This window comes from Anomaloglossus baeobatrachus, chromosome 6 (genome assembly GCF_048569485.1).
Source record: "Anomaloglossus baeobatrachus isolate aAnoBae1 chromosome 6, aAnoBae1.hap1, whole genome shotgun sequence".
In the NCBI taxonomy this organism is placed as follows: domain Eukaryota; kingdom Metazoa; phylum Chordata; class Amphibia; order Anura; family Aromobatidae; genus Anomaloglossus; species Anomaloglossus baeobatrachus.
In genome coordinates, this window is record NC_134358.1 from 382,119,649 (window position 1) to 382,133,421 (window position 13,773).

At 41.8% G+C, this 13,773-nt stretch overlaps 1 protein-coding gene across 1 annotated transcript in view; it reads right to left on the reverse strand.

Annotated features, from left to right (window-relative positions):
• Positions 1-13,773, reverse strand: part of STAC (SH3 and cysteine rich domain) — a 439,669-nt gene that overhangs the window by 180,531 nt on the left and 245,365 nt on the right. The window contains exons 4-5 of the mRNA XM_075315072.1: positions 3,237-3,318; positions 527-642 (exon numbers count right to left, since the gene is read on the reverse strand). Coding sequence (XP_075171187.1) covers positions 527-642; positions 3,237-3,318 — 198 coding nt within the window. The remainder of the gene's footprint in view (positions 1-526; positions 643-3,236; positions 3,319-13,773) is intronic.

The following is a 13,773-nucleotide window of genomic DNA, read 5'->3' on the forward strand; positions in this document are numbered from 1 at the left end:
TCCTTGTGGATATGTGTTGTAATGACACAAGATGACTTCTAAATATCAGTAGCCACTGATTAGCTGCAGCTTCTCAATATTCTGTCAGAGAGGATATCAGCTCTCACATAATAGTGAAGTCTGCCACTGAATAGCAGCTACTGATTGACAGCATGACATTGTTCTGGGCAACATAGTGCCAACATCACAGAATGGCACTGGTCCAAAAGGTGAGTATGTGTTTTGATTGTTTATATCTAAGCCACATTAGAAGTCAAGAAGAAGTTGTCCATTAGAGGATAACCCCTTTAACACTTGCTGTTCAAAAAATAATTCTGATTGACAAAAAAATGACACTTTAATCAGAATCCTAACATCAGTGTAGTAGGCAAATATAGAATTTACTCCAAAAGGTAAAGATCAACTATAAAACAGCATAGAAAACTGATTTTCTAAATGTATCATCTAAAATATGAATCGATTCATTATAAGATAGGAGGCAGTATAGTGTGCAAAAATAGTAACGTTAATGAAGACAAACTATTACAGAGCTCCTATTGGGCGAGTCGGACCCACTTCCAGAGCTGCTCTTCTTGTTTTTCTGTGCCAAAGAGGTTCCGAATCGGAGGGCTTCATAGACAGGATCCACTTTGTTTCCACAAGCTGTAAAACACAATATAGTTTATTCATTAATTTAAAATGTTTATGTGACTTCTAATACCACATATTGAAAAAAAACCAAGGTACAACATAGATAAATGAGTTATAAAGCTCAGCCATACTCACCTGCTCTTACCGTGGATCCAGTGTAGGCCACTCTGGTGGTCTGTGTTGGGATGGGAAGTTAACTGACCATTAAGGTCTATTATAGCTGATTGGAATGCTGCTCACAGAGTGTGTCCCTGATTGTGTGCCATTCCATTGACTTGACAGCTGCAGCCAATCACAGACCTCATTGGTCAGGTGACAGAAGAATAGCACTTCATCCCTTACGGCCCTGATACAAGGCGTCGGAGTAATATGTTCTGAAACCATGGGGGCAATAGTGGGTGAATACGAGTTTTTTATAATAAAACTGTCCCTATAGTTTTTTTTTTAGCTTGTGAATCCCTTCAAGTCTGCTTTCATCCCCATTTTTTTCCACTTGACTGTATTTTGTTGGGATGTGTTTAACTGTAGGGAATCTAGTGCCATAATTCTTTCTTTCAGTGAGAATGGACAGGTGTGCAATTATTAGGGATGGTGGATAGTCATGATACAAGTTAATTTGCAAATTATACCTTCGGACACATTCACATGGTGCTTTTCTATGTTAGAAAAAAATTAGACTTGTAGTTTCTGATATTTTTAGCAAAATATGTCACACATCCAATGTTAAAATAACAGGAGGCAGTCTGTAGGTGTTTTTACATGAATTTCAAATTGGAATATGCAGCAAAATCGATTTAAAAAGTAATTCTATCTGGACACAGCCCTACATTTACTGTACATTTATGTAGTTTATTGTGCTCCCAAGTTTGGTTTTCCATAACAAATGCATAACCAATCTTTTAAGAAACAACATCAAAGACAAAAAAGATTTGGCATACTGTATTTAGCTTGATGTGATAAAGCTTTCATATTATTTGGATATTGGGGGGAATCGAGAGACATTGCTGTTGGTTGGACACTTAATTGGCTGACACCTATGTGATGTGTAAGGCTAGATTATTATGTTCCCATGCTTACATGTATTATTATATAAGGGAAAAATATACCTTTCAACATATGGTTGAAAATGGACACAAAATTTCTAATTATCTCTATGCATGTGTTCAATGTCAGTGTGTGTATATCCATAGATAGTGAGCAAAATATAGGAATTTATAAGTGCCAAAAGTGCAAAACCTTGTAATAGCACATGCAGGGAGATTGACTCACTCCTGGACGAATCACTGAGATTGTGAAACGCGCGTCGGGTGTATACCGCTCCTTACCCTTCTTTGGACCCTGTATGTTGGTATTTAACCTCTTCTTTGCCATCTTATTGTCTTACTTATGTTATGTGATGTCCCAATATTGTTTTTTCATTCTATTTTCTCACAGTTGTGAGTATTTTTATTAATTTATTCATTTTGGAATTTTTATATATTTGATGATACATTATTGGGACATTACATATTTCTGTGACTTATTTTAAGCAGGTTGATGTATTTACACACATGTGTGAAGGAAGGTTAAATTAATTTACATTAGGGTTGTTGCTGGATCTCCCCAATTAATACAATCTCTTCCTTTGGGTTGTTCCATTTTTATTGTGTTTATGTTTTATTATTGTTTAATAAATAATATACGGATTTTTATCTTTATATTTTTGCCTTGCATATTTTTATCCTTTTGGTGTTAGTATGACAATTCTTTATGCTTTGAGCCCCCACTAGTGGTTGTGATATTGGTGTTATATACTGCAGGGACATGGTCTGATTATACCACATCTTTTGGGCCAGAAATTACTCAAAAGAGGGTGTACAGAAAGGACACCATAGAAATGCAGCTGCTGCTTTCTATGAGGGAAAACTTTTCTTGCCTTTTTAAAACCAATATTTTACCCCACAGCAAAAGTGTTTTACCTCAGAAAGAATCAGCTGTGAGCTCATGCTCTTCTGTCTATGTACTCTCTTTTGCTTCCTTCCCTGGCCAGGAAATAATTTTCCAGTACTGTCTGACGCGACCATTACACAGTACATAGCAGGGACACATATATAAGAATATCTCAGCACAAGAACAATTTTTACAACACATCTAATTATGGAAATTATTATTATTCCACAAACTTGATTAATATTTATTTTATTTGTGGCACCTTAAGACCTAACATAGTATTATGCAAATCTATAGATTAGGTCTAAAAGGGTCTTTTAGGAGTAAAGAAAGGCAGAGGAAATTTGGTCTCTGAAAGGGTTTAGCTGAAAGGAAGATATCTGGGAGATATAATGCAGAAATAACCACATAAACTCTGTAATCCGTGGTAGAGAGAAAATGAACTTTTTCCCTTGGAGTGTCCATTCAGTTCAAAAGTGTTAACATAATAAGCAGAACAAGAGCAATGTTAATAAAAATGCAGCACTGTGTTACTAGATACAGAATGAGGCCTCTACAAGGCATATGAAACAAATACTGTATCAGCAAGTATAAGCTAATCCTACTTTTTGATATTAGTATTGTAATGATCAAAAATATTTTGGTTTATCAGAAAATCAAATAGCAGTCTTACTTACCAATAGGCATTACTTCTTTGATGCATCCAAACTGTTCTTGTATAAGTAACGGTGAGCTATAGTAACGTCGAAAACCTTTTGGCTGAATATATCCACACATTGCAGAAATAAAAAAGACAGGAAAATGGAATGTAAATTAACAGCTCACTCATAATAAAAAAAAACAAAGCATAGTAAAGATAATATTTAAATTTAAAAAGAAAAAAAAATGTTAGTAGTATTCATAGAATTCATGTGTAGTTTACACAGAAGCTCGTACCAATTTAAAAGAGTATTCAAGGTTTATGATATTGATGATTTATCATCAGATTAGTGTGGTACCTTTGTTCCCACACCAATCACCTGTTATCAGCTCAGGTTGTTGCTTTATGTAAGTCCGTACTGGGGCACTCTGGAGAGTTGTTACAGCAGGAAGCACACCCCATTATATGTGATGTAATGTCCCAGAATGAAGGGGGAGCAGAAAGAGCAGCTATTGTCACACTGAATTACAGGCGATATAAGGATAATAGCACTGTACTGAGCTTCTCATCTTTATAGTGTATGAGTGTGACGCCCTGGCAAAACCAGGTAGTCACAAATAGGCCCCCGCATTACACCGTTCTGTCACTAGTAAACATACAGCCAGCCAGAAATCCCCTTAGGGAAAGATAGACACACCAGTGGGCGTGACCAGGCGGTTGGGGCACGCCCACCCAGGGATCCAGACAGCCCGGGGCGGGAAAGTAGAAGAGTCTAGTCTGAAGTTCAGTTTGGAGAGGAGTGTAGGCTGGAGCTAACTGTAGCTCCAGCAGGAAAATTCAAGTTGAACGGTACCAGGGTAGGAGCCCTGGTGCCACTGGCTAGGAGGCAGACGGTGGTTTCCGTCAGCAGGAGACGGAAAGATGGCTCGGCAGGACCGAGGTGGACCGAGACAGGGTTGTAGCCCACCGGTACCGACTCGGGGAACCGACCCGGAAACCGTAGCACAAAGGGGGGTACTCGGACCCTGCAGCCAGAACCCGGAACCAAGCGGACTGGTTAATTCACCGATTGAGGCCAGGACTAGAGGTCCTGTCCCACCCAAAGTCCCTCATAGAAGACACAAGCCCACCGATAGGGATAAGAGGTCACCGCCAGGGCCCATAGATCCCACGGGCCAGCGTCAGCGGGCACGGCTCCTTGGGCCACATCCAGCCGGGAGCGGACTCCTGAGTTTCACACTAGGAAAGTCCACCTTACACAAACAGTGCAGAGCAAAAAGACAGAGACCACCAGCCGGGTGGGGGACCCGAATGCAACCAGCCGCAGCACCGGCCACCATCACCTTGGTTTACCAGAGACTTGTGTGGTTTATTAACAGTGGAAGTAAAGGAAATTCCGGTGCTGTGGAGTGTATCAGCCACCACTCAGGATAACTTTCAAACTTATTTATTGCTGTTCATTAAAAAGTGAAGCATGTACAAAATCTTCATACAAAAAACTTCCAGCATGTAGAAAAATATTGACAGTGCTACGCGTTTCGGCTACATATTGTAGCCTTTGTCAAGTGATGCTATCAAGTCTGTGATACATTTATAAATCCTACTAGTGGGAAAAAACTCCTGTTGTAGCAGGTGTTTTTCCTAACCAATTAGTCAGTAACATTAACCCTTTAGACATAGTCATGGGATGGATCCGGTATAATACATGAATATAAAGTTAACTTGCCAATAAATTGGAGAGAAAACATTCAAAATTGACAAATAACAAATATGATTATTATGAACAAGAATATATATGAACCATTATCTAATATATAAAGCTGAATGTGTGTATGTATGTATGTGTGTATGTGTGTATGTCCGGGATTGGCATCTGCAGTTACAGCCACAAAATTTTGCACACTCACACGTCTGGACCCCGAGAGCATCATAGGCTATGTTGTGAGGTGAAATTTTAACCCCGCGTGTTCCACTTTACCAATCAATTTTGCCCCTATCTACATAATGGGGAAAAAGTGAAACGAAAAGTGTATCCGCACCATCGCGTTTACAATCACGACATTTTGCACAGACACCTCATGTGACCCAGGGAACGTCATAGACTATGTTTTGACAGGAAAACTTAACCCCGCGCTTTACAGTTACTCTCCAAAAAACATGGCTCCATTAAAGTAAATGGAGCCTGGAACTACAGGTTATTAGTAGGAGCTGTGATTGGTTGCTATAGGAACAAAAGACATTCATAGTATAAGAAGCTTATATGTGAGGTAATAAGATGTCGGTGGGGAGACGGATAGAGAGAGACAGACAGAGACAGATAGAGAGACAGATAGGAAAAGAGACAGAGAGGTAGAGACAGACAGTGAAAGAAACAGACAGAGACAGACGGGGAAAGAGACAGACAGAGACAGACGGTGAAAGAGACAGACAGAGACAGACGGTGAAAGAGACCGAGACAGACGGGGAAAGAGGCAGACCTGGAAAGAGACAGACCTGGAAAGAGACAGATGGGGAAAGAGACAGACAGACATGCAGACAGGGACAGAGACAGGCAGACAGGGAAGGAGGAGGTAGCCAAAGAGACAGACAAAGATAGATGGGGAAAGACACAGACCTTGATAGAGACAGACGTGGAAAGAGACACAGACCTTGATAGAGACAGACGTGGAAAGAGACAGAGAAATAGAGACAGACAAGGAAAGAAACAGACAGAGACAGGCAGACAGGGAAAGAGACAGACAGGAAAAGACACAGACAAAGAGACGGGGAGACAGACGGCGAAAAAGACAGACCTGGGAAAGAGACAGACCTAGAAAGAGACAGATGGGGAAAGAAACAGAGATAGAGACAGACAAAAAAAGAGACAGACAGAGATAGGCAGACGGGGAAAGAGACAGACGGGGAAAGAGACAGACCTGGAAAAAGACAGACCTGGAAAGAGACAGACCTGGAAAGAGACAGGCGGAGCACATTACTTGGCCAATTTAGTTAAATCTGTGTGGAATATCTGTGATGTTGAAATATATGTTGTGAAATGCTTCTATTAGCTTATAGTTTTTGCCTTTTAATAATTACATTTCTATCTATTTGTTTTGTGGTTTTTGTGTGCAGAATAAATTTTTGTTAATACATTCTATTAGCCCGGGCGAAGCCGGGTAGTACAGCTAGTTGTAAATAAAGACAAAGCGGAAAACCGCATCTTATGTCTAGTTTTGTATAAAAAAACATGGGTGTTCACATTCAATGTATAAATCATCAGTCACATGGAACAACTATTTTGGGTGAAAGTGATTGGAAAACCCACATCATATGTTGACACATCCCCTGTTTGAAAATATGTAAGAGTATTATCTGGGTTAGGTCCTAAGACAAATAAATAGGAACTATACTAAAAAAATATACAAAAAATGCAAAAAAACAAAACAAAAAAAACCGCATCATGTGTCGATTTATTTTGAATGAAATTCATGGATGCTTGCTATCGATGTATATAGTGTGTGTATTTGCTATGAGTCTCCATAGCGAGATCATGATCTAACCGTATTTAATGCTTCATAGAAAACTGTCTCAATAGAATCATACAAAAAAACATACGATGTGTCTGTTTGCTGTGTGTAAAAGTCCCTGCCTAACCATATCAGATATGTCTAATTATTATTATTTGAGTTGATTTCCAACACAGAAGAAGGGAATTTCAGTGAACATAAACCTCTGAATACAAGGGAATTTTATTCCAGATAGGGAGAGTTATCATGAAAAAAAAACAACAAAAAAAACAAAAACGTGTTTTTGTTTTTTTATATATATTTTTCAATTATATTGTAATATGAGGTCCCTACGGATATGGAGACCCTCTGGCTGTCTGGTGCCTAACTTGAATATCCAATAACTCTCCCTATTCAGTACCTTACGTCTGAAATCGCCACCTCTTATGGGTCTGTGGACTTTTTCTATGCCACAAAATTAAAAACCTGTATTGTCTCCTCCATGTGTGCTAGAAAATTGTTTGGACACCATAGATATACCCAACGTTGTTGGTACCAACCGCATCAGAAAGGTGTCTCCTAATGCGTCTTTTGAGGGGACCTATGGTGCACCCTACATACTGAATCTTACAAATATTGCATGTCACCAGGTAGATAACTCCGGACGTATTGCAATTGATAAAATTCAGTATGTCATATGTGCTTCCATTGCTTGTTGAAGCAAAGGATCTACATTTGTTGGCATAGGTGCCTAAAATACACAAGGGAGGATTTCCTCCCAAATTTATTTCAAATCTGTTTTATTGATGAAACTGTTGTCAACATACAAACATATCATTTGTGCAATTACAATACATAAATATCATTTTCTCAATGCCGGGATAACATCCAGAAATTGTTACATTACTAAATTTCTTGGAATTCTTAAAATTATCTTTGTCCTATTACCATATAACCATTGATAAATTATAGGTCAGAATTCCCACTTCTTTTGACTTCCCGTATCCTAATATACTCATTCTCCTTGTATGTCTATTGTCTTATGAATTATTGATAAATCTTTTCATATAAAAAATGAAACTAGAAAAATGCAGATTAATGTTCAGAAAAGAAATAAAGAAGAGGAAAGATACAAGCATAAAGAAGATGAAATGAGAGAGAAGGGGGGAGAGAGGGGAAAGCAAGAAAAGAAAAAAGGAATGAGACTCCCCACCATTTCTCAGTTCAAAAAGCTCGCCAAACTCTCCACAAACTCTGGGGACGCCATGAACATAATCCATGGTCCCCAAACTGTAGTACGTTTTTCTGTGTTCCCATTTAGTTCTGCTGTCAGCTCCTCCATTCTCTGGAGGTTTGTCATCTCCTCCAACCAATCCAGCACCGTAGGGCATCTAGTCTGTTTCCAAAATCGTGGGATAATCATACGGGCAGCCGCCAGGCAAAATCGCAACATGTCCCTTTTTTGTGTTTTAATAGCTCCTGGGAGCATAGAAAGAAGGGCAACCTGGGGGGACTTTTTTATTTCACCTCCGCTCATCTTTTTGTACAGGTAGAACACTGAGTCCCAAAAGGGTTGCAGCTTAGTACAGCTCCACCATATGTGTAGCATTGTATCTGTGTCTGTGCCACACCTCCGGCACACATCAGACACAGAGGGAAATATAGCATGTAATTTAGTCGGGTAATGGTACCACCTTGAGAGAATTTTATAACTTTTCTCTTGAGTGGCACACGCCAAGGAAAGCTTGTGGGTCCACAGGTACGCTCTGCTCCAATCGTCCTCTGAAATATCCTCTCCCAGTTCCTCTCCCCACCTACAGACAAAGTGAGGTTTATCCACCCTATTTCTCTGGTTCAGCATTTTATAAATGAGCGAGATACCATGTCCAGGTGATGACCCCTGTAAAAATACTTTCTCAAAAGGTGTAGGGGGTGTCCTCATCCTTCTCTCCCTGTCCTGGTACGAGAGGAAAGATTTGAACTGCATATATTCCATCCAGGAAATCTCTCTCCTTGTGGCCTGCATGGAAGTATAAGTTGGTAGGGTGTGTCCCTGGAGCACGTGACAAAAACGAGTATCATCCGCCCGAGTAAATCCCCCGAATCTATGGGAGTGGAGTCCCGGGGGGAACTTCTTATTACCGAATACGGGGGTAAGTGGGCCCTGCTCCTGAGAGAGAGATCCCTTTTTTATCTCTCCATCCCACATCCCCATCCCTGTCCACGTGAACTCCATTCTCTTCGCTATCTGGATCCTACTTTCTTTCTCTAACCATGGGAGTAAGTGTAAGGAAGTTCCCAGTATATCCTGTTCAATCAGCACCCATTGTTTCGAATTACCATGAAAATGCCAGTCCAGTAATCTCGTTAGGATAGCTGCCTTGTAATATAACTGAAAATTTGGGAGCCCCGCCCCCCGGTCACTTTTGTGTCTGGTCAGAGTTTTAATTCCTGTTCAGGGTCTCCTGTTCCCCCAGATCTTGGAGAAGTAACTTAGCGGTAGCTGTATGGGTATTGTCTGAAACAGGAACAGGAACCTCGGTAACACATCCATTTTTATCGCGTTTATACGCCCAAACCACGTCAATCTCTTTTTGTCATATTTCTTTAAGTCCCTGATTGTCCTTTCTAATAAGGGGAAAAAATTGTGATGTACAATTTTTGCTGGATCCTTAGGTACCATAACTCCCAGATATTTTAAAACTGACGGTTGCCACTTAAAAGGGAAGTTTTGTGATACTCTCGCAAGGTCTTTTGCCGATAAAGTCACGTTCATGGCCTCTGATTTGGAAAAATTTACTTTGAAGTTGCTTAAGTTGCCAAACTCTTCGAACTCCTTGAGCAAGGACGGGAAGGATATGTGTGGTTGGGAAATGAACATGAGAAGGTCATCCGCGAATAGAGCCAGCTTACGGTTCCCTACCCCCCGCCTCTATCCCGTGGATGCTTATGTTGTTTCTCAGGGCGACCGCAAGGTGCTCCATGACTATGACGTATAAGAGGGGCGACAGTGGACATCCCTGTCTCGTTCCATTGTGGACAAGAAAGGATGATGATATAAACCCATTTGTGCTGACTTTTGCTGAGGGTCTCGTATACAGGAACTCAATTCTACCCACAAATTTCTGACCCAAACCCACCTGTCTCAAGGCTGCCATCATAAAGCGCTAACTGACCCGGTCGAAGGCCTTCTCCGCGTCCACTGAAAGTAAACACATGGGGAGAGACTGAGCCTTCGACCGAGCCATCAGGAGGAACAATTTATTGGTGTTGTCCCGTGCCTCCCGGCCTTTTACGAATCCCACCTGGTCCGTATGTATTATCCCAGGCAGGGACGGGGCAAGTCTGTTGGCAAGTGCTTTAGAGAAGAATTTCAAATCTAAATTAATCAGTGAGATGGGTCTGTAATTTGTAACCAGCAAGTGGTCCTTTCCCGGTTTGGGGATAACACATATGTGTGCTTCAAGAGACTGTGCTACCCACTGGGAATTTTCAGATATGGAGTTACTTGGAATACTTTGGTCATGAACTGGGATAACTGAGTCTGAAAACTTTTATAGAACTTAGGGGTAAACCCGTCCGGACCTGGGCTTTTGCCTGAGGGTGAATCCCTGATAATAGATGCCACTTCTGTCTCTGTAAAGTCTGCTTCTAGATTTTCATCCTCAGTATTGGGTATAGTCGGCAGGGCTGTTTTAAGTATGTAATCATTTATTTTAGTCTCCAAAGCTTCTTGTGGCATATCCCCAAATTTGCGCCTTATGTCGTAAAGGTCACTATAATATTTTTGAAACTGCTCCGCTATGTGGATTGGGTTCTGAGTCAAAAGGCCGTCCGATTTTTTGATCGTAGGGATGTGACTGGGGTCCCCCCTCGGTTGTAATAACCTAGCTAGTGGTCTGCCACATTTGTCTGCATATTCATACATAAATCTTTTTAGTCTATTCCTGTGGCGCTGGTATTGTCGGTCCAGAATGGATTTAAGTTCCTCTCTGTTTTTAACTAGCTCTGTCAGTGTCACTGGGGATAATGTCTGCTTATGGATCTTCTCTAGGTCTGAAATATTCTGAAGTAGAGACAGAATGGTTTGGGCTCTCTCCCTCTTAATCCTAGCCCCATGTTTGATCAGAATCCCTCTCAACACACACTTGAGTGTCTCCCATTGAACAGGTAGGGTAGTAGTGTCTCCTGAGTGTATCTCCAAGAATTCATCTATTGTGTTCTGCCGGTCTTTCAAGCATCCCTGGTCCCTCAGCAGACTAGTATTCAACCGCTAAGACCACGGCCTCCCAGGCCCATCCGGGATAGTGAGGCTCAAAAATATGGGGGCATGATCTGACCAAGAGATACTGCCTATAGAGGCCTGTATCTGCCATGTCAGGGCCTTCTGACTTACAAGGAATAGGTCTATGCGGCTGAACGAAGAGTAAGCCGGGGAAAAATATGTGTAGTCACGGTCTACTGGGTGTAGTGTTCTCCATGCATCCACTAATCTGAGTTCCTGTATACAACGTTTAACCTTCGTTAGTTTCCTTATTGAGAGAAAGTTATGTCCCGACGTTGTGTCTACCTTAGGGTCCAAAGTGAAGTTTAAATCACCGCCCGCGATCACGGTCCCTTCTGTAAATTCATCCAGTGATGACAGGAGAGAGGAGCAGGTCGTCGCTGGATCTCTATTCGGTAGATACTAATTGACAATGGTAAAAATGGATGAGTTAACATTAATTTTCAGGAATATAAATCTTCCCTCTGTGTCCACCCGTGTATCTAGAACTGTGTGCACTAGGGACTTATGGATGCTTATGGACACTCCCTTGGATTTTGACTCTGGGTTAGAACTGTGGACCCAGTTAGTGTAATATCTGTCTCTAAAGATGGTGAGGTGGCCTGTTTTAAAATGTGTTTCTTGGATCAATAGTATATGGATTCTTTTTTTGTGCATGTCAAAAAATATCTGGGAGAGTTTTTGCGGGTCCCCTCACATTTAGTGAACTCCAATTAATCTGCGTCATTCCAATGCGGAGGAACGGTGGGGACTCTGGGGATAGGTTCGGGGATTAGGGAGAGAGAAAGATGTGCAGGCAAGTAGGATAGGAAGAGCAGGGAAAGAGAAGAGGAAATAAAAGAGAAGAGGTAAGAAGGTCAAGAATACAAAAGAAACTACCAACAAAGCAGTAGAAACCAAAGGCAAGGAGGTCAGAGTGCCTCCCGCCTGCAAGGTCACAACAAGACCCTAATGTCGGGTCTAAAAAGACTAAAAGTAACTGTATAGGTATAAGAGAATACCAAACTGTCTAACCTAGGGATGGTGAGACTACGCCACTCCTTTATGGCGTGTTATCCCAATCAGGGAGGGAACTTTCTACAAAGGAGCCCCCTGCCCCGGACTAACAATAAGCAATTATTCAACTTAGTTTGTCAGCCAGAACCCTATATAATGTGGGGACACAAGGTCTAGAGAGAATATTGTGTTATACACCGCCGAAGGGTGCCCCCCCGCTCCTTCCTTTCAGGAAGGTGGGAGGGAATTCCCCCCCCCTCATAATCAGAAAGACTTAATCCCCCTGGCAAAAAAATTGTGGAAAAACTGGGAGGTACATTCTATTGAGAAACAACTCAATGAATTTTTATTTATAAACCAATAACTCCTTAAACATCAGACTGGTCTTCCTCTTCGAGGACCACGTATCCGATCACCATCTGGGGCAGCACCCCATCCCCCCATTGGAAACACCGGCCATTCCTCTATAGGCACCAACGGAATGTCCAGAGCTGCAGCAAACGATGGCATATCAGTCGGGTTCCTAAAAACATGCATTCTTCCTGCGTGTCAGACCTGCAGGCGGAAGGGAAATACCCAGCTGTATTGAAACTCATACAAACGGAGCATGTCCAGGAGAGGTTTCAGTGCTCTCCTTCTTTGTAAAGTGAAACGGGATAAGTCCTGCAGAATCTGGACTTGGCTCCCCTCGTATGCTGGTGAAACTCCACTGCGCAGCTTAAACAGGATGGCCTCTTTAAGGACATAACGGTGGACCCTGCAAATCACATCCCGAGGTCTGTCATTCTGTGTAGGTCTAGGGCCAAACGCTCTATGCACTCTGTCTAGCTCCAGGGGTTGGCTTGATGGTTCACCCAGGATCTCATTAAACATCACTTGGAGGGATCTCTGGAGATCCTTAGGTTCAACAGACTCTGGTAAACCCCGGACCGTTAAATTATTTCTCCGGCCCCTGTTTTCAGCATCAATAAAAATTGAGATAACTCCGGCACACTACTAATTTTCCCATAAGAATCAAGGAGACATGGTAGATTTGAAAAATCTTTTTTCTTTTATTTTGCTTGTGAGGTAGTGAAAAAGGTGCTGTACATAAGTCCGCCGACGTTTCGGCAAATCGGCCTTCCTCAGGTCGGACAAAACTGCGTATTTACAATGGTAGAAATACTGGAAAGCAGCAGGAGAAGAAGCAAAATAGAGGTAGATATATTAGACCGTATGTACGAACAGTAGGGTGAGCACTGTTGTATGCAGGAACATCACATGTAGTTCTTACTGGGAATAGTGACTCACTCTCTTGCCAATCGGAAACAATAGAATATCGTGGTCCTCTGGTGGCCGTTCTGTGACTACCAGAAAATAGGTATGGAGGGTCATCAAGTTACGTCAAATATGGCCAGCAACCTGTGTTCAGGTGAGCTACCAGCATGCTTTAATATATTCAAAGAATCACGTGTCCATGTTATATATGTATTACCATTATTCTTAGGCGTTCACAAATCTTGTTATTCCAAAGTAGCTGTAGAAGGGTATGTGGAATAAGATAGGGCCTGACCCGGGTAGTGACCTATGATTCCAGGTGCTAAGGTATGGGAGAGGGTCCCAGGAGATAGGGGGAATCCGGGCAACTACCGGCGGGTGTCAGAGGTGCTGGGTAGCTGGACCGCGCGTCCTGTGAGGTGACCTCACAGGACGCGCGGTCCAGCTACCCAGCACCTCTGACACATACCCTTCTCCAGCCCCTATCCTAGAACGCTTACTGGAGCTACAGCTACTTTGGAATAACAAGATTTGTGAACGCCTAAGAATAA